We start from the raw sequence: 19369 nt of genomic DNA, 5'->3' as shown, positions 1-19369 counted from the left end.
GGGCGGCGCAGGCGCGGCGGGGCGGCGGAAGGAGCGCGTTGCGATGGCGGCCAAGCGCAAAGCCGAGGCGCTGATCCCGGCCGAGGAGAGCGACCAGCTGCTCATCCGGCCCCTGTGAGCGCCCGGGGCAGCCGGGGGGCGCGGGGGGCCGGGCCGGGGCCGTGGCAGCGCCGCTGGGGCCGCCTCTTGCCCTGGTCAAGGGGTCGCTGCCGGCTGAGGGGGTTTGTGGTAGCGTTCCCACAAGCCATGGTTTGGGGACAGCTTGAAGGTGCTACTCCAGGCTTATTGGGCCCGGTTTGTTACTTGGGTGAACTTTAATTGTACGTGTCAATAGTTTGAGACTCGAGTGTTCAGTAAAAAAAAAAAAGGCTAAAATAATTTCCTCAAACGGGTTGGTTTTATTTCTGCTGCATTACATAGGGCCTCATTTCCTTTGGGATAAGTACAGCTGCTCAGGTACTTGGGATAGCTGGGCTTAAAAGGGCCGTGCAGTTGTTATTTCTCCACAGAAAAATAACCGCGGTAAAGGCATCCAGTGTGGTCACATCTGTGCGCTGTGGGTTGTTTCAGTCCTCATGACTTTCATATCCTTTTGCAGAGGTGCTGGCCAAGAAGTAGGAAGGTCATGCATCATTCTGGAGTTTAAAGGAAGAAAAATAATGGTAATTATTGCATGGATGTGTTTGTATACCCTCTCAGTGTGCTACTTCAGATCACAGAAATGATCTGAAATGTTGTAGGTCAAATTCAGCCTCTGCTCTGCAGTCAGACACAGTGCTGGAAAAGGCACGTTTTGTAGCCTTCTGGACCAGTATGTATGGCATTAGACATCACAGAGGCTGTGCTGTAAAATAAAACCCTCTCCCTATACAGAATGCATGTGCTTCCAACCCAAACCATTCTGCTTGAAATCCAATGCTGAAAGTAATGTTTAATGAAGAAAAAACTTTTTTGTGTGTGATGCTAAAAGTTACCAGTCACTAATAACTATGTCATAGACCAAGATGGAAGAGGCGTTTTTATACCTTCTGCTAGAAGCTTTGTTTCGATTTTCAGCTTGATTGTGGAATTCATCCTGGGCTGGAAGGAATGGATGCTCTTCCATACATTGATTTGATAGATCCAGCTGAGATTGATCTCCTCCTTATTAGTCAGTAAGTAGCACCTAAAAGCACAAATAACTTGACATCGTGGTCTGAGCTGTGTTCACTTGTAGGTTATTAAGAGAGACTGAAAAATAGGAGTTATTTAGATGGTAGGGGAAAATTCTAGTTTCTGGGTTTTTAAAAAAAAAGTTTGAAGGTCTCCATTTAGAATTAAGGACTGAACATTGAGGATGTTCATTCACTTTTGACATTACAGCTCTTCTCTGAGGTCACTATGATTTCTGACTGTTTTACATCCTGTCCTGCTTTAACACCATTGTAATAGCTTGTGGAGTGAGTTTTCTACACAAACACTGCAGAAGAATATTGGTTGTGGTTTTTGATCTGTTGGCTTTGAATTTAAAAGGTTCTTGGAGACTCACACAAGCTTTGAATGTGGTTTATGTACTGCTTAGTGGCTGAGAGACAAGGAGAGCCATTTCTAAATGATGTAATCAGTAATAAAAAGTTCTCCATAAAATACTGAGCTTTTGTGGTATGTGTTTGTTCCACCTGTATTTCAAAAGTATTTCTTAAGATGGATTGAACTAGAAGTGTGAACAAAAAATTTTCAGAGATCATGTTTTATTCTGTAGTATGCAACATGCAAACTTAGGATAATGTTTTTAGCTTTCATGTATCTTTGATGTTTACTGTCCCTGGTTCCTGTTCCTTTTCTCGCTCTAAATTTATATGGAAATTACAGAAAGAAGGTAATCCTAATACTATACATGTAAAACCTTGGCAATTAATGGAGAATTTCCTGTATTAGTTTTACCTTTTCTTGGTCATGTTTCTAGTCACTAGTCTGCAGAATGTAGACCAGCACAGTTAACAACAAGGCTGAAAATTCTGTTTCTGGATTTTTATGACACCATGTTAGTCCAGTGAAGTAGTGAATTATAGATGTTATATATTAGTGTTGTGTAATATGAATGTATTAATTGGATTTGTGTGTCTGTTTTAAGCTTCCATTTAGATCACTGTGGGGCTTTGCCATGGTTTTTACAGAAAACAAGTTTTAAGGGAAGGACATTTATGACTCATGCCACAAAAGCTATTTACAGATGGCTTCTTTCAGACTATGTTAAAGTCAGGTAAGCTAACCTGTGGGCTGTCTCTTCCTGAATTATTTCACCTATTATTTCCCTTTCCAATGGGAGACTTAAGGTCAAGCTACCAAAAGTAGCTGGATGAACCTGGATGTTATCTTAAGTAGCAACATTACATATAACCAGATTAGAAGTAATGAATCATTTTACTACCTCATGGATAGTTTGTAGTGAATTTTAAGCTCCTAAAGATACAATTTACTCTTCAGCAAAGGACAGATCAAATATTAAATATACAAAGAGGCTCTGTTACTTACATGTTGGGGTTTTTTTTATCTCTTATGTTTTTTTGTTTTCTTGTGTTTCATGCCTTGACACATTATTTCCATGTGACTGCAGTGGTCCTGAGTGTATCTCAACTCAGCTGTTTTGAGCTTGGATCAGAATCCTGGTGAACAGTCCTCTTTTAACTTGTTTCTTCTGGGCTGGTAGGAAAAGCATGGATCCATGTGGTTTTTGAGGACTGTTACATCTAAGTTGCAGATCCCTGCCCGGGGCTGGGAACCTTTTGAGAAACACAGAGCAGATTCTTAACTGAAAAGACTCTTCTAGCATGGCCTTTCAAAAGAAAGGTACTTTAACTCTCGTTAAGGAGCTACATTAGAGGAGCTGGGCTTGATTTCTAACATGGGGGACGTGGTGTTACTGAATGGAAATCTGTCAGTGGGGAAAAGCCAGGAAGTTTTTTCCAGCTGTTCAGATGAGCTGATATTTAGCCATTTCACTTGTATGCAGTAACATCTCAGCAGATGACATGCTGTACACAGAAACAGACCTGGAAGAAAGCATGGACAAGATTGAGACCATCAACTTCCATGAAGTGAAAGAGGTGGCAGGAATCAAATTCTGGTGCTACCACGCAGGCCATGTTCTGGGAGCAGCTATGTTTATGATTGAAATAGCTGGTGTGAAGGTATTTTCTCTTTCTTACAAGTTGAAATCAAGCCTGAGTACTAATGTAGTCATTAATTATTGTTGTCTCTTATGCCCCACCACTGTGGCTGGAGCTGTCCAATAGACTTGGACTCAGGCCAGGGGCAGAGGTCTTGGCTTAGGACATGTATTTTCTCATTGATTAACACTGGCAACTGACACAAATCAGGTAAGATGTGTGGATTGTATGGGGGTCTGAGACATGACTCAGATTTAGAACCACTAAACTTGTAGTTTCCCTTGCTGGGCTGATCAGAGGCAGGTGGTAGCTGAGGCAGTTTGTGGAAGCTGCATTTTATTAAATCTGTGAACAGATGTTTGTTTCTGTAATTCTCACTTACGTCTCTGCCTGTCTCTCAAGTTTTTATATGGCATTTGTCAGTGTATGTGAGTTACATTTTTATCATAACACTCCTGTGCTAAAGTACCTAAATAAATAAGATTATTATTAATTTTAGGCACAGAGGGATTAAGTAAATCATATAATCAGAGGCAGCACTGTGCCAAAACCAGATACTTGAAACACATCTCATGAATTAGAGTTCAGCAGGATAATCACTGTCCAAGGAAAGTTTCACACAGCCCTGAAGAGGGAAGAGAGAAGGTGGTTCTGAGGCTTGCTGCCCAGGAGTTTGTTCCTGATTTATAATGATTGAGAAGCACAAGAGTTTTAACTTTAAAAAAATCCTAGAAATAGAACTGAGTTTACAGTCATCACAATAAAGTTTAGATCTCTTAGTGTTGCTTTTTTGGTTTTTTTTCTGATTGAGGCATGATGAAGAAGATTTCCCTCTCACTATGCATGACTCAAATAGATTGGGTTTTAATATCATTATTTTCATTAATTCCCTGTGATAGTAGGTTACCTGGCAGACCAGGTGTCTGCTGTCACTGACTGTATGTTATTTATTATTCACATTTTCATCAATGGAATTACTGTTAAATCAAAAAATGTCAGTTTTGAAACCATCAATTTTGGTGCAGAGAGTTGCATTCTGCCCTGAAGTTAAGAATCCATTAAAAATAAATAACAATTAAAAATTACTTCTTGGTGTATTGGGGAACGTGATTATTCCATTTGGAAAACCAATTAGATTACAGGCTTTTTTAGTATCAAAAAATATTATAAGAACTTTTAATAAATAATTTTATTGGATTATTCGTTATATTTGCATTCTGGGATGTAAATACAGTTTGATCTTTGATTTACTTCCTTGTAGGAGTTGCTGTGTTTTATGTTATGTCTATTTTTACTTCTTTGTGAGGCTGAAAATGGTACCTTGATATCTGAAATGAAAAATAAGAGCCTAATAATTGTTTACCTGGTTTTGTTGGAATGATGTTACTACTTGAAAAACCTTTACTATAGAAGTTTAAATACTTGTAGTACTGTTGACCTAAAATTGTAAGCATCGCTCACGTAAGAAGAGTCTTATTTAAAGTACAGCTGACCTTTTTATCAGAAATTCATTAATTCTGGTAGAACCTGTAACCAGAGCACCTGCTTCTCTTTGTCTCCAACAGCTGTTATATACAGGTGATTTCTCAAGGCAGGAAGACAGACACCTGATGGCAGCTGAGATTCCCAATATTAAACCCGACATTCTTATAATTGTAAGTTTTGCAAAATGATTTCTTTCTGTTAGTGATTAATTATGGATTAGGGGTATTACTTGACTAAAGCCAAAACAGAATGACAAAGACAGTGAGATTTAGAGGGAGGGATTTGTGTTAAATATCCAAAATACTTGGGTACTCAGAACTCTGACATTGCTTCCCATTGTGTTGAAAAGTCTAACTACAATTTTATAATTCTTCTGATGAAGTTCCTTAAGACTCTAGACAGACCTTTCTGAGATGAGAGATTTATTTGATTTTGACTTGTGTTACACCAACCCAAATTTAACCAGACATCTCTTCTAGTGGATCCTAACCTAGTTCCAGATATGTTAAGAATTTGTCCTCAGTGGAGGGACCCTGAGTGTTATTCCATAGTTTTGTTTTGTTTTCTGAGTGAAATTATTTTATTCTGAACCTATGGTTGGAAAACAGCAGCTCAAGGGAAACTTTATAAGTAACAGTTTTAGTTCAGAAACAAACACTGGGAACTTATAGAATTATTTCATGTACTGTGTCCCTTCTGGCTGTTCTCTGTAACTGATAATCTAATTCTAAGTCACATCAAAATCTTGTGTTTTGTGTAATTCCTATATTTGAAGTCTGAGGTTAAACCATGGTGCATGTACCACTATAGGCCCTGTCGGTGTGGTCATCAAAGCTCTGGCAGCATTTGCAGTTAGGAAAATAAGTGTGTTACATTGGAAACCTCTTAAAAGAAGCATTGAAATTAATAGCTCTAACTTTTTTAGTGCCAACAGGATCTGTCTGTCTAAATTGCGTGGAGGGATTTGGCAGCAGGGAAGTTTTGGTTATTTGCCTTGGCGGGATGGTTTTGGGAACTTGGGGGAACTTTTCCCTCTCTTTGACCTCTCTCCTTCCTCTCCCCAACATGTTAACACCAGTATGTCTATCTGCCTTTTTTGGTTGGGTTCAGAGAAGAAGAGGAATTACTCTGTGTGTCAGGCCTTTCAATGCTGTGTCTGTCCATCTGCAGGAATCCACCTATGGCACTCACATTCACGAGAAGAGGGAAGAGCGGGAGGCGAGGTTCTGCAACACCGTTCACGACATCGTCAACAGAGGGGGCCGAGGCCTCATCCCTGTGTTTGCCCTGGGCCGAGCTCAGGAACTGCTCCTAATCTTAGGTATGGACCTTCCCAGCTGCTCTTAATGGAAGGGCACAGAAAGGGATTTAGAATGTTTTCAGGTATCATAATTCCTTGAACAACTCTTCAGCCATTTTACAGCGTGTTGTTTACCTGATAATTTAATATATAATGCATGTTTGTTCAAATGCAAAAGGTCCAGTAAACCGACCAGCAGTTTTGCTTTGTGAAGTAGGGTGGGAGACCTAGAAAGGAGGAGATGATGGTGTGATAATATGTGCTTGGCTTTTGAATCTTTTTGAATCACGATTTCAGCAATCAGGGACAATTATTACAAACAGAAAAATAACAACAAGTTACAACAGCAACTTTTTTACTTAAACTGTAGTGCTAAAAAAAGGGGTATATTTTCTTCTGAAGTTCTGCTATTTTTGCACTTTTAGTTTACAAACCTGAATGAAAAGCTCTTTATAGGAAAAGCTTAGAAGACACTTCTAACACTTCTGAAGTCCTAATAATAATGAAAAGTAAATTAGGCTTTCGAACAAAAGTGAGAACTACCCATGAACACAAGAAGCTACTTCACATAAAATATATAGATAGTTACAAGGTACTTAAGAAAAAACAGCTTTTAAGTAAATGATTCCCAGGCCTCTCTTCTTCCTTTTAGCACATTTAATTTGTACTATGTTACGTGATTTTTTTCACTAGTCTTTCTGCTCATTCAAAGGCTGGCAAGATCAAAAGAAAACCATCTCAAGCTTAAAATGCTTCTATTTAGGGGTGTTGAATATGAAGTGATCCCTAAACTACTTGAAATCTTTCTCACTTTTTATTTCAGTTTTAGCTCAGTATTAGAAACTAGTTTATTTTCAAAATGTCTTACTAGTCTATTCAAATGTAAACAAGAAATCCAGATCTAGGCATGGGGTAGTATTTGATGCTGCAGAATTATTTACTACTTGTCATTGATTGCGAGGGGTTTTTTTAATTTCTAGAGAACATAAAAACTGAGTATTTTCAACCTTGTGTGGCCATTAGGTTGTAATTTGTTTGCCTCTCTTTGCTGTGTGTAGTTATTAAACTGAGTTTCTAAAGATAAGCTTGAAAATATATCTAGGAAAGCTAGACATGCAATTGGATGCCTAATTAGGTAGAAAATGCAATTACATCTCACATGCCTACGCAGCTGAGCCTGTAGGCTTCTGTGTTTATTTCTCTTCTTTCTGTAACTGTATGACAAAAATAAAATACTGGGTTATGGTGTAGAAAATGATGGTGATGAATTCAGTTTGTGCCTGGTTATCTTTCACTGGCTGTTTCTACCTTACTCCTGAGCTAATTAAGGTAGTCATGGCAGTGAGCCTCTCTGAAATGTGAGAAGCTTTGCCTGCAAATCAGAAATGTTAGGTAAAAGCACAATGTAGTGTTATTGTAAATGCACAAATACAGCCAAAAGAGTGTACCTCTATTTTTGGACTATTTTGTCTCAATTGTGCAACATAAGTATAATTCAGACTAGCAGAAATGTATCCAAATGGGAGAGTACAGCTGCATTCAGATCTCTTCTTTGTGTTTAGGAAAGGCCATGGCTACTGTCAACAATGATAAAATAAGTTGTGGTTAACGGAGGCTCTTTCCTTGTTTTTGTTCCAGTTGGGCTTGTAAAGTATAACTATTGGTGCTATACATAAAGCCAGGCTTGATAATGGAGTGATTCCTTCTCACCTTGAACTCCATGGATTTATTTTACAGAATGTTCATACAGTGAATTCTCACAAACAAATCTGTGTGCAGATGTCCCAGGCTCTTAGATGTAGAATTAATATTTGACAGGGACATAGAAGCTTTATTTTATTGTCATAAATGTAGAGTTATTGCAGAGTAGTCTCATGTATACTTTATAGCTTGTAGCTGAAGGTGGTGGTTGATTGAAATTTGACCTGCTGAAAGGATCTGAAGTTCACCTTTGTCATGATTGTTTGCATGATTGTTTGTACTGGTTATATATAGTTCTAGCTGATGACTGTTTTAGAAAAGCAGATGAAAGCAAAGAGGCTGTGATGGTGATTTGCTGTACTAAAAATGAAAAAGCCCACTGGTAAATCTGTTTTACAGGAATTACTGATGTTTCTGAGAAGCACACACTTTATAAATAATCCTATGGATGGAATTTTGTGTTTTGTTGTTTGGTGGCTGGGTTTTTTTGGTTTTGTCCTTTTTTATTATTTTGTTTGTTTTGTGTTTTTAGATGAATACTGGCAGAATCATCCTGAACTGCATGATATCCCCATATACTATGCCTCCTCTTTGGCCAAGAAATGTATGGCAGTTTATCAGACATACGTCAATGCCATGAATGACAAAATCCGCAAGCAAATTAACATCAACAATCCTTTTGTTTTCAAGCATATTAGTAATCTGAAGGTAAGGCTTGAGATTCTCACAAAAAGGTGAATGTGACAGAAGAGTTCATATTTGCTCAGTAGTTTGCATGTTTAATATCCTGATACCAGAGAATATTCTGAGTTGGAAGGTTACACAGGGATCATGGAGTCCAGCTCTGAAGTGAGTGGCCCCTCCAGGGATTGAACCCACAACCTTGATGTGTTTTTAGCACCATGCTGTAATCAGCTGAGCCAATCAATATCCTTAATATCCTAATAGATTGATTAGATGCTGGTTTATATCTGAGTTATCTGCTGTCCCAGTGCTCAGAGGGCTGTTTGAGGGAATCTTATGCCCCAACATTTTTTCCACTTCAGATCCCTGTGCTTGCAGTTTACTTCTTGTGGGTATCAGTAAGAGGAATTTTCCTGCAAAGGGCACTTTTTATGAGGATGGGGTATAATCTGTGAACACAGGGCCCTTCTTGTATGGTGTGTAAGGGTGCAGCTGAGCTGTGCTTTGTTTAAGTGAGCTGTGGTAACCGATATTCCCATTGTGTCTTTCTAGAGTATGGATCACTTTGATGACATTGGCCCCAGTGTTGTGATGGCTTCCCCAGGTATGATGCAGAGTGGCTTATCCAGGGAGTTGTTTGAGAGCTGGTGCACAGATAAGAGAAATGGAGTCATTATCGCAGGGTACTGCGTTGAAGGAACCCTTGCCAAGGTGAGTTGCTAATGCACCACAACCTCTTAATTACAGATAGCATTCATGTTAGGTTTTGAAAGAATTGGTCAATAGGAAGTGTCTTTATGTGATTTACTGAGATTGTTGTTGGGTATGTATGAGTATGTAGTCAAAACTGATTGCTTTTGGCTAATACTAATGAAAAGTACAGATGGTTTGCATATGGTCATTTCCAGTGATATTATATAGAACAATCTTTTCTAGGGGCAAGATATGCGAAGGAATGATTGGTACTTTAGACCTCTCCACTGCTTAATTTTTCAAGAAGGTAGCTCTAATCATAATTCTAGAGAAGTTGATATTAAGTCTAACACTACTTATGTGTCAGAGACCAGACTGCCTTGTGCACCTTGTGCCATTCACCATCTGTAGGGAATTAAATCCTTCCAAATTCAAGCAGGTAAGGGCAACCACAGCATCTAATTTTCCTTTAGAGATAGAAATCACACACTTGTTACTGTTTTGATACAAGTCAGAGAGATTTATCTGGAAGAAGCATGAGCCCACAGAACAGCTGAGGATGCACAAGATGAAATGGTATGTTGTGCCTGTGTTTTTCATGTGTGAGTGTGTGTTCTGGGAAATTTGTGAGATTTTTTCACTGCTTCACATTTAATATGGCTGCCACTATTATTTCATTGATTTTTGAAATGTAAAGCATTAGTTATACAGTGTGTATAGGAGGCTTTACTTTTTTTAATTAAGGTGCTTTTTATTTTCTAGCACATCATGTCTGAACCTGAAGAGATCACAACTATGTCAGGGCAAAAACTCCCACTGAAGATGTCTGTGGATTACATTTCCTTCTCTGCTCACACAGATTATCAACAAACCAGTGAATTTATCCGGGCCCTGAAACCTCCACATGTGGTCAGTATCCATGCTGCCCTTTTCTCCAGAGTGGGATTCATCAAACCAGCTCACAGCCTTGAGTCAAGGCAGGGACTGGTGTCTAGCAGTAGCCAGCATGCCTGTGCTTTGAATAATTAAAGCAGATTTAATGGTTAAATTAAAGCAGTGGAGTTAGATTAGTTAGATTAAAGCAGTGGAGATTTTAATCATTTTTTGTCAAGTTATCTTAGCAAAGTAAAAATCAACTTGCTCTTGAGTGTGTGCATGTGGGATCCCTGGGGATGACTTTGCAGACAATGGTGTAGGCCATAATCTTTTCCAGCAGTGTTTTGGGAAGTAAGATGCAGTATGGAAGGTGGGAATGCTGGTATTGGAACAATTCACTGGAATTTGCCCTGAAATAAATAAGAAAACATATGAGATATGTGCAGACAGCAAAAGACCAAGGCAGCACTTGGAGGGAAAAGCATGAGCAAATCCAGGGAAGAAGAAGGTGTGAAGGACCAGAATGTGAAAATAGCAACTAGGATCTGAAACTGGTGGTGAAACAGTGTGCAAACACAGATAAGAAAGAAAAAAATCACAGAAGAGAAGACAATTAACTTGGCAAAGAAAATAGTGAACTCTGAAGCATCCTCTTTGAATTGCGTGTTTATTATGTTTATATCTCCACACAAACACAAAAATATAAAGCTAAGTGACTTCTGTTGAACTTAAATTAATATTTCCCTTTCATAATACAACAATATATTTGTGTGTGAAAACTTAAATGGGTTCTCTGTAATGCACTCTGCTTGATAGCATGGATTTTTCAGCTAATACTCAGGGCTGTGAGGTCCCACCCTTCAAATTATGCAGAGAATTCACAGACACAACTGTAATTGAGCTCATGTTTCCTACACTGTGACCTCATGGAATTGCATTTTTATAAAGATGAGATAGAATATGGCAATTTTTTTTTGATAACTCGCTTACTAAACATGTCTGGTTGGACAAATAATTTCTGCTAAGAGGAAAACTGTCTTTTTTATAGATTTTAGTTCATGGTGAGCAGAATGAAATGGCCAGATTGAAAGCAGCATTGATACGGGAGTATGAGGATAATGATGAAGTTCATATAGAAGTTCATAATCCTAGGAATACTGAAGCTGTGACATTAAACTTCAGAGGAGAAAAACTTGCCAAGGTATGAAATCAGTGTTTTCTTATATGTAGAACAGTGTTTTCTTCTGGTGTAAAAATTGCACATTATCTTTGTAGCCTCTATTTTTAGTTGATTGATTTCAAAAATTGCATGTTGTCTAAGTATGTGAATGATTTGTGTTTAGTTGTATTTGGTGTTTGGTTCAGGGTTTCTTGTGTTATGTCTCAGAAAGTTTTTAGGTTACTCCTTCTTTTGTTTTCAGTGTTAATTTTATACTCTGATTTTTCTTAGAGATCCATATTTCATCTCCATAATTACTTGAAGCTGTGAATGCTTCAGATTGCTTTGATGCACTATATGTGTTTTTTCTCTCCAGGTGATGGGATCTTTAGCAGATAAGAAACCAGAGCAAGGACAGAGAATTTCTGGAATCCTAGTTAAAAGAAATTTTAACTATCACATCCTTTCTCCATGTGACCTTTCCAGTAAGTACAGACAGTTGTGTGATCAGTGGGTAATTGAAACTTACTGTGTCACTAAAACACTTATAATTCTGGGGTTTTTTCCTGCAGTTTTGTGTTTCATAAGCAAGTAGTGAACATCTTAGTTTTATTTCTTATTTGCCATAAGTTCTGAACTATCGTAGTGAGACAAAATGCCTTTAACTCGTTCGCTCAACTAAAATCTTTCCTTTCTCTAACAGAAAAGAAGCAAAATTCCATTTCCCTTCTGATTACTTAAAAGCTTTTCCTCTGGAAGAATATGCATAAAACATTCCAGTGAGAACCAAAAAAACACTTCAATCAATAGTCCTACCATTTTCTAAAATGTCATTAGTTTTTAGTGTAAAAAGCTACAGAACACAGAAAATATTTGCGTAGTCCTCCTATGCTTTTTATTACTCAGGGAATTGATCTGTTCTCAGAATAGAAGAGGAATTAAATCTGAGGTCAGAAGAGCTTGGGGGAAAGCAGTTCTGCTGCCCTAGTTCATTGTTTGTCTCTAATAGGCAGGATAATAAAACAAGCTGGTTTCCTAACCACAAATACATTATTTATCTTATAACAGGTGTTCCACCCTCCTCTTTACAAATTATCCTTTTTAGCCCCCTTGTCTTAAATGTATCAATGCTATTATTTATCTCTAATGACAATTCTGTTTATTAGACAGCAAATTCAGAGGGGTAGCTTTTAACATGCACTCTCTCAAATGGTTTCAGATTACACGGACTTGGCGATGAGCACGGTGACCCAGACCCAAGCCATCCCCTACACGGGCCCTTTCAATCTGCTCTCTTACCAGCTGCAGAAACTCACTGGTGCGTGCTGGGCAGCACACGGCCAGCACTCACACTGGCCAGCCTTTACAGCAACTTCCAGTCTTCAGAGGTCTTCTGAGTGGAGATTTCTTTGTATTTTACAGCTTACATTAGACTGTGCAGCTTCTGTCAGATGCAGTTCATGAGTGTGACACAGCTTTGGGGGGGATTCTACTGCATTCATATTACAAAGTGATGAGCATATAGAAATATAGAGCATAGCTGATTTCTGTCTCTGTCAGCCCCAAAGTGAGTGCTCTGGCCACTCTGATGGAAACTTTTATTAATTGGTCTTGTATCTCTAGCCCCAGATGAAATGGCTAATGCCATCCAGTTAATCAAAACAAGAGCTCTGCCCTCCTTTGGGACAGACAGCCTCGTCTGTGCCTCCCCAAGAGGCACAAATTGGCTTTTCTTGGATGAGAAGCCATTTAAACCTGACACTGGGATGATCCCCTTTGCCTCTCTGGCTTTGTCAAGGGTTAGGGGCAGCTCTTATGCTAGGTACACACACCTTGCAGATTCCTTTCCCAGATTTAAAGCTCAGAATTTTTTTAATTCTCTAGTGTCAGAATCTAATTCATGTCACTTAGTGAAGAGAACACCTATATTCAGTTGGGGTTCAGGTCTCATAACCCGAGCGCTAGCAGGCACACGAGTGCTTTTCTTTTAAGCTCTATGCTTATGTGAGCAATGGATTATCCTTTAAGGGATATGAGCTGGTTACTTCTGCAAATGGAGCAGAATTAACTAAATTCCTCATGTCTTTTCTTTTTTGTTGGTGTACTGACTCAGTGTACTAAGCTAGTCAAATAAAAGAATTCAAGCCAAGTAAAGTGGCCAAAATTACCTAATAAAAAACCCTAAACAATCCAGAACAATGAATATTGTCAGGTAAGGAAAGAGAGTATGGGGTTCCATTTTGTGAGCTACTCTGAGAAGCTGTGATAACAGACAACCCCTCTTGTTCTTAAACTGACTTATTTTCTTAGGCAAATAAAGTTAGTCTTGCTTCCAGCATAATTTCATTATTACTAACCATTTGTTGTCACTTCTTAGGTGATGTAGAAGAAATAGAAATCCAACAAAAACCAGCCCTGAAGGTTTTCAAAAATATTACGGTGATCCAGGAACCAGGCATGGTAGTCCTTGAGGTGGGCATTGGTGAGGGATAAAGAAGTATTTTGTTCTGTAGTTTCTTAAAAATAATACCATAGAGATGCTATGCAGAATTCAATGTTCTAAGTTTTCTGTTGTATAACAAGTACAGCAAAGGCTAGAACAAAGTTCCCCTTGAGCTGTGGTCCCATGTGCAAATGTGTTATTTGATTTATCCAGTGCCTGTTGGGTTTTTTTGCTGTATCTAATGAGTATAATGGCAGATTTGGTGCCCTTTTTTCATTTGCAGATAGTAATTGGAAATAACATCAAATGGTGTTTCTTCCTCCCCCAGAGTTGTGGTAATTAATTATTTTGTAAAATATGCTTAGAAACATTCAAAAGCTTGAATTTTTCATGGGAAGTTACTGGAATACACCCAGTTAAAAGTAGTTGATTTGGTGTGAAATGTATGACAGTCATTTGAAGGTGGAATTCAGAGAAAAGTAAAAAGGAGAATGCAATTAATGTTATATTGTCTTTATGCTGCATTATTCACTCAGTCTAAATCATGAATTCAATTTTTTGTCTTCTAGTGGGTGGCAAATCCTGCTAATGATATGTATGCAGACACTGTGACAACAGTGATACTGGAAGTTCAGTCAAACCCCAAAATACAGAAAGGTATAAGTTTAGTGTATGATTATTTAACTGAGGCATTTCTTCCTATTTTTTTTACATCAAGCTTAGAGGGAAATAATGCCTTCCAGTAGATTGCAATCCCCTTACTGTATTTCCTTGCCTTATGGAACTCACTAGGGAGTAATATTTGCTACTTAAAACAGAATTATAGGTTGGTCTTCGTTATTTGTGCCATATTCAATTGTTGAAACTTTCTCTTACATGGCAACCGATGACTGCCTGTGGAAAACATGGCCTTATTTAAAATAAGTTTTAAACCTTGTACATAAAACCTAAATGATTAAGTTTTGTATGGCCCAGTCAGGCCATTTTTTCGATTCTATGATTCAATGTGGACAGATATTTTCACTGGATTATTTTCACCGGATTACCCCTCTTGTCTTTTTATTATATATTTTAATAATTTTGTATAATAGCAGTCAGTGTTCCTTAGGGGTTTAGTCCCATACCTGACTCAACACATTTGTTAAAAATCCTTTCACCTGAGTTTATAAATTCCTATAACAGTTCTTACTTTGTTTGGGGGTAAAGATTTTCCAGTCACCTTGACCTGAACAAATTCAGAGATAATGTTCTGATCTTGGTTGTGATAATTTTCACTATATAAGTCCTTCTGGCCATGTCCTCATGTTCTGCTCTATGAGACTGACCAAAAATAGAAATTTTATTTTTGAATGATACTTTGACCTCCTCTATTTTTTTTCTTTTTTTATACAGATGGACAAAACCGTTTCACTGTTTTGCCAGATTGTTAAAATTTCTTATTGTAGTATCTGTCTTATCTTGTTTTTTCATAGTCCACACTTTCTCTGTATGATTTGTTAGTGACAGTATCTAGATTCTTCACCCTCCACCACCCTGAAATTAATTCTTTGTATTTTTATGGGCCTTTTAGCATTATCTCCCATGTTGTTTTATGGTGCTGATTTTGTCTGCTACTCTCAGGTGTGGCTTCTTTCAGTTTTTGGGGTTTTTTTGTTCTTATTTGGGGTAAAAATATTTGAAAGAGTTCTTGCAGTTGTGTATTTTAGGATATGTACACAGGATCAAAAGAGATCAAATTAAATATCTAAGTTATTGTTGCTTAGCTGACCCTGTGCCTGTGTTTACCTTATTCCCAGGATGAAATTATATCTGGCTTAGTACATTCAGTTACTGCATCTTATCTAAGGAATCGTAAATTAAATATATTTATTCAGGGTTTTTTATTATTATTAAGATTTAAGCTCGGTCACTTGCAGTTGAAAAATTTTTCAAAGAATTAATCAGAAACTTACTACCACTGTGTTCTGAACTCTTCAGCTGATTTAGAAGTACTGAAAAACAGTTTTTCAAAAGACTTAGTTTTTCTATCCATCAATGAAAAAGGTAGCAGTTTTCACAACTACCCTTTCCTCCAGACTTCTGACTCTTTTACAATCAAATACTTAAATAATTATGTTCAAAAGAAAAATCACTTGTTTTGCACTACCTCTTAATTTTGAAACCAGGTCTAAAAAAAGGTATTGCTTTTATTTCAGCTTCTCTATGCTGAAATATATTGCAGAAATGTCTGTGCTTATTACTGCTGCTCACATTCAGTATAAAACAAAACCGTCCAGTTTTATTTCATTTTATTTTATTCTCTGCATGCTCCCAGCCTCCATGATGTGGTAGTTTCATGTAATAAGAGAAAATGGAGGGATTATAAGCAACTGACAAAAGTAAATTATTTTCTCTATTAAGTAAAGGATATATGAGATGTAATGAGTGTTAAGAATGAACAGGAGAAGTAAAAACTCAGAATGTGAATTGTGAAATTTTTTACTTTAAAATACGATGAGAACAGGCATATGTAATGGAAATGTATGCATTTCCTTCAGTCTCATTTTTTAAATACATTTTTTAATAAATTGTTTAAATATACTTTTTTTATTTTTTTATTGTTTTTCAGGAAAATCAGTTTGTGAATAGTATCTATCAATTAGCCATTTTTCCCTCCCAGTAAATGTCTGTGAAAGTAATTTTTTTTTTCTTTTCAGCTGCCGTAAGTAAGATTTCCAAAAAAATAGATATGGATGTATATAGGAAGAGAATGGAGATCATGCTTCAGTAAGTTGATGTGTATTTTTCTAAAGGAAAATGAGCAATGTTAACCACATAAATAGAATAGCCTTAGTATAAAAGGGTTTAAAGATAGTTATGTAAAAATACTTCATGCAAATTTACTTCAGTCTAATTTCTGTGAAGGCCAGGAATTAAGTAAAGAAAGAGGTACAGTAAAAAGTTCTCAGCACCATTAAAATTTTGAATACAGGGCCCAGTTATGTCTTCCTGACGCAGATTTTTAAGTTGCCTCCAAGTGTTATGCTACAAATGGTTAATGAAAACAACTTTGGATCACATCTCTTTTAAAACTTACTCTGAGTGTATTCTTTTATTTATGTACAAATCTTGCCTCTTTTGAAACCAAAGGAGACCTTCCCTTTGTTTATGATGAGATTATTTTGGTAAAATTCTTACTGTTATTTGATACCCACTGTCATAATAAAGATTGATCTTCTTAATTACATCAGAGTGAGTTAAATAATTGTTGCTGAAAGGTGATACTCACCTGCCAAAGTGACCCCAGGGTTAATAGAAAAACCTAAGTTTGCTGTTTGACCACACCTTACACTCCTGGGTGTTTGCTTTAGGGATATGTTTGGAGAGGACTGTGTGAGTTCCAAAGATGACTCTGTGCTGTGCATCACAGTGGATGGAAAGACTGCCAACATTTCCCTGGACACTCGGGTATGTAAAGCAAAGCAAAGCACTTCTGTGTGTGCTGTGTTCAGCGGTCTCCTGCTGGCACACAGTGCTGCCTACACTGCTGTGTACTCACTTGCTAAGGAAATGTACTTGTATCAAAACAGAGCATTCTTAACTAAAAAATGCTAGCCATGTTTATGCAACAAATGCAGTATATTTGGGAAAAAAACCTAGTATTTTTCAGCAGCTCAGTTGTATGAAAAAAATTTAAAAAGAAAGATTGTAGAAGAGAAATTGAGTTAACCCACAATTTTTTAAATGCTTTTAAAGCATGGCTCTGGTCTAAATAATTGAACAGTTACGGGGTAGGAATGTTGTTTGTTTGTTTGTTTGTTTTTGTCATCTTGATCCTTTTGGAGCTAAATTGAAAGCCTGAAATACAAAAATAAATACTTTATTAATTTACTAGCTTACAGAATTGGATGTCATGCATGTTAGAAGGGTGCTTTAAGAAGCCATCACACCTAGTAATTTGAATAATTTAAAACTGTTAAGAATGGTTAAAGCCATGTCCTTCATGTTCTTAAGCATTTTAACATACTGACTTTGTCATTACTAATAACATATTAAACATAGCTTGTGTATTGCCTCTATTCATAGCAGTAATATAATGAAAATTCATTCTATGGAGCATCTCTCATATGCTCTCCTTAAGGGGTCACAACAAATGTTTTAAGTGTTCTACAAACATTTAACATTCATTCTACAGAAGAAACCCTGCCAAAAATTTGTTACCTATTGAAACAAAACAAGTGAATGTTAATTATATTAAGAAAATAGTGAGTTACAGTGGTTAACACACAACTTGTGCCATCTCTTCAATTCTTTAATAAAAAATCCTACATTTCAGTTTGTACATAGTGCAGAAAAATACAGGAGTGATGAAAGAGCTCTTGAAATAAAGAAAAAAGTAACTAGACTGGAAAAGGATGCAACTGCTTAATCAAGGAGTTTGATTTCATTTTTGTAATACATCATTATTGTTAAAAGTTTTGTGTACTGACAGAAAGCCCAGTTCAGTTACAGCAGGGTGTATCTTTGCAGTACTTACTGTGCAGTCTCTGTTGGCAATAGCAAGCTTGTGCCATTGTGAACCAGATTTTACAAGGCAGACCAGTCTTTCTTCACGTGTGTATGTATCTTATAAAACTTTATTTGCTCTAAAATAAAAAGCTGTTTAGTGTAGATCTGACTGGTGGGACACATGGATTTATTTTCCGTGTTTACACAGTGCTCTCGCAGTTAACACGATTTCAATAACATTGCTAGATAACATTAAATGCATGTTTGCTGTTTTAAGTGCCTTTTTTCCTCCCCCCAAACCTTTATGGTTGGAAAAATTACAAGAGTAACAAGTTAATACTGAATTAAAGGAGGTGTAGTCCTAGAGTCTAGAAAGGCCACAGGACCAAGAACAGTATTACTACTCAAATGCTGTCCTCTGTTTCTGAGGTAGAGCAGTTGGGATTGTAGATCAACTTTCATGTTTGGGGTGGGCATCTTTTTCTAGGAAAATTTGTTTTAGTAAAAATTAATTTGCTTGGATTATTTTTGTGTAAATGTCATCATGTTTGTGGGAACATCTGTGTGGTGCCTGTACCTCTAGTGACTGCATGTGTTTTGCATTGTTAACCTAATACAGTGAGAGTGAATTCACAGATAAAACAAAATCTCCAGGAATTGAATCTTGTGTGATTTTATTTGATTTCGAATCCAATGTAATCCACAAAACTTAGTGCATTTTACACAGCAGTTTTGAGCATAAGACTCGCTTGAGTCTTCTCTGAACTCCTCTACATGGTGGCTGCTGCTCTTGATAATTTCATGGCTGCTTTTTGTTTCCCCTTGGGAGCATTCTGTGGATGCTGACAGGGAGCATGAAGTGCCCACTGTTGTAACATCCTTCTCTTTCTGTTCCCAGACAGTTGACTGTGAACCGGGGAGTGAAGATGACGAATCCCTTCGTGAAATGGTGGAACTGGCAGCACAGAGGCTTTATGATGCCCTCAGCCCCGTGTACTGACCTCTGTAGATACTTAGGTTGCTTAAAAAAATCTTTTAAATTTTCAGTTTATTTGAGCTGGTTTTTTACAAGTAAATAGATTTTTTTCTTGAATAAGTCAAAGGTTTCAATTCTTTGAATGTGAAAGTGCTGAGTTATTTTACATAGTGGATCAGCAACCTCATAACAACTGTATTTGTGCATATAGATGCAATTAAATCAGGCAGAGTGAGCCTATGTTCTCTTATGTGCACAAAAAAGAAATAATTCTCAACCTGATACAGAATTACAAAGATTAAATGGAGCTTTGTATTTTTGAATATTAAAACTGGTTGGAGGAGAAATTGTATGTATTGAATTTGCATATATAGTTTTGTTCCTGTTGAGGAAGTGGTGGCCTGCATGCTTGTAT

The 19369-nt window shown here is 37.3% G+C and overlaps 1 protein-coding gene across 2 annotated transcripts; it reads left to right on the top strand.

Moving 5' to 3' along the window:
* The first annotated feature begins 14 nt into the window (after nucleotides 1-14).
* On the top strand, nucleotides 15-19306 carry CPSF3 (cleavage and polyadenylation specific factor 3). 2 transcript variants are annotated; one of them, XM_036380523.2, is made up of 18 exons: nucleotides 15-114; nucleotides 599-662; nucleotides 1057-1154; nucleotides 2114-2242; nucleotides 2993-3170; nucleotides 4715-4804; nucleotides 5805-5955; nucleotides 8168-8343; nucleotides 8872-9030; nucleotides 9775-9921; nucleotides 10937-11089; nucleotides 11424-11532; nucleotides 12267-12365; nucleotides 13425-13519; nucleotides 14060-14147; nucleotides 16187-16256; nucleotides 16841-16937; nucleotides 18877-19306. In XM_036380523.2, exons 1-18 carry the CDS (start codon nucleotides 44-46, stop codon nucleotides 18976-18978), a joined length of 2076 nt encoding a protein of 691 aa, XP_036236416.1. In that variant the 5' UTR covers nucleotides 15-43; the 3' UTR covers nucleotides 18979-19306. The 2 variants fall into 2 exon arrangements, with proteins under 2 accessions (XP_036236416.1, XP_036236417.1); XM_036380524.2 differs by lacking the exons at nucleotides 15-114; nucleotides 599-662; nucleotides 1057-1154 and having other exon boundaries at nucleotides 2191-2242; nucleotides 3121-3170.
* Nucleotides 19307-19369: the final 63 nt, after the last annotated feature.

This window comes from Molothrus ater, chromosome 3 (genome assembly GCF_012460135.2).
Source record: "Molothrus ater isolate BHLD 08-10-18 breed brown headed cowbird chromosome 3, BPBGC_Mater_1.1, whole genome shotgun sequence".
In the NCBI taxonomy this organism is placed as follows: Eukaryota; Metazoa; Chordata; class Aves; order Passeriformes; family Icteridae; genus Molothrus; species Molothrus ater.
Note: the sequence above shows the minus strand (reverse complement) of the source record. Positions and strands in the feature narration are given on the sequence as shown.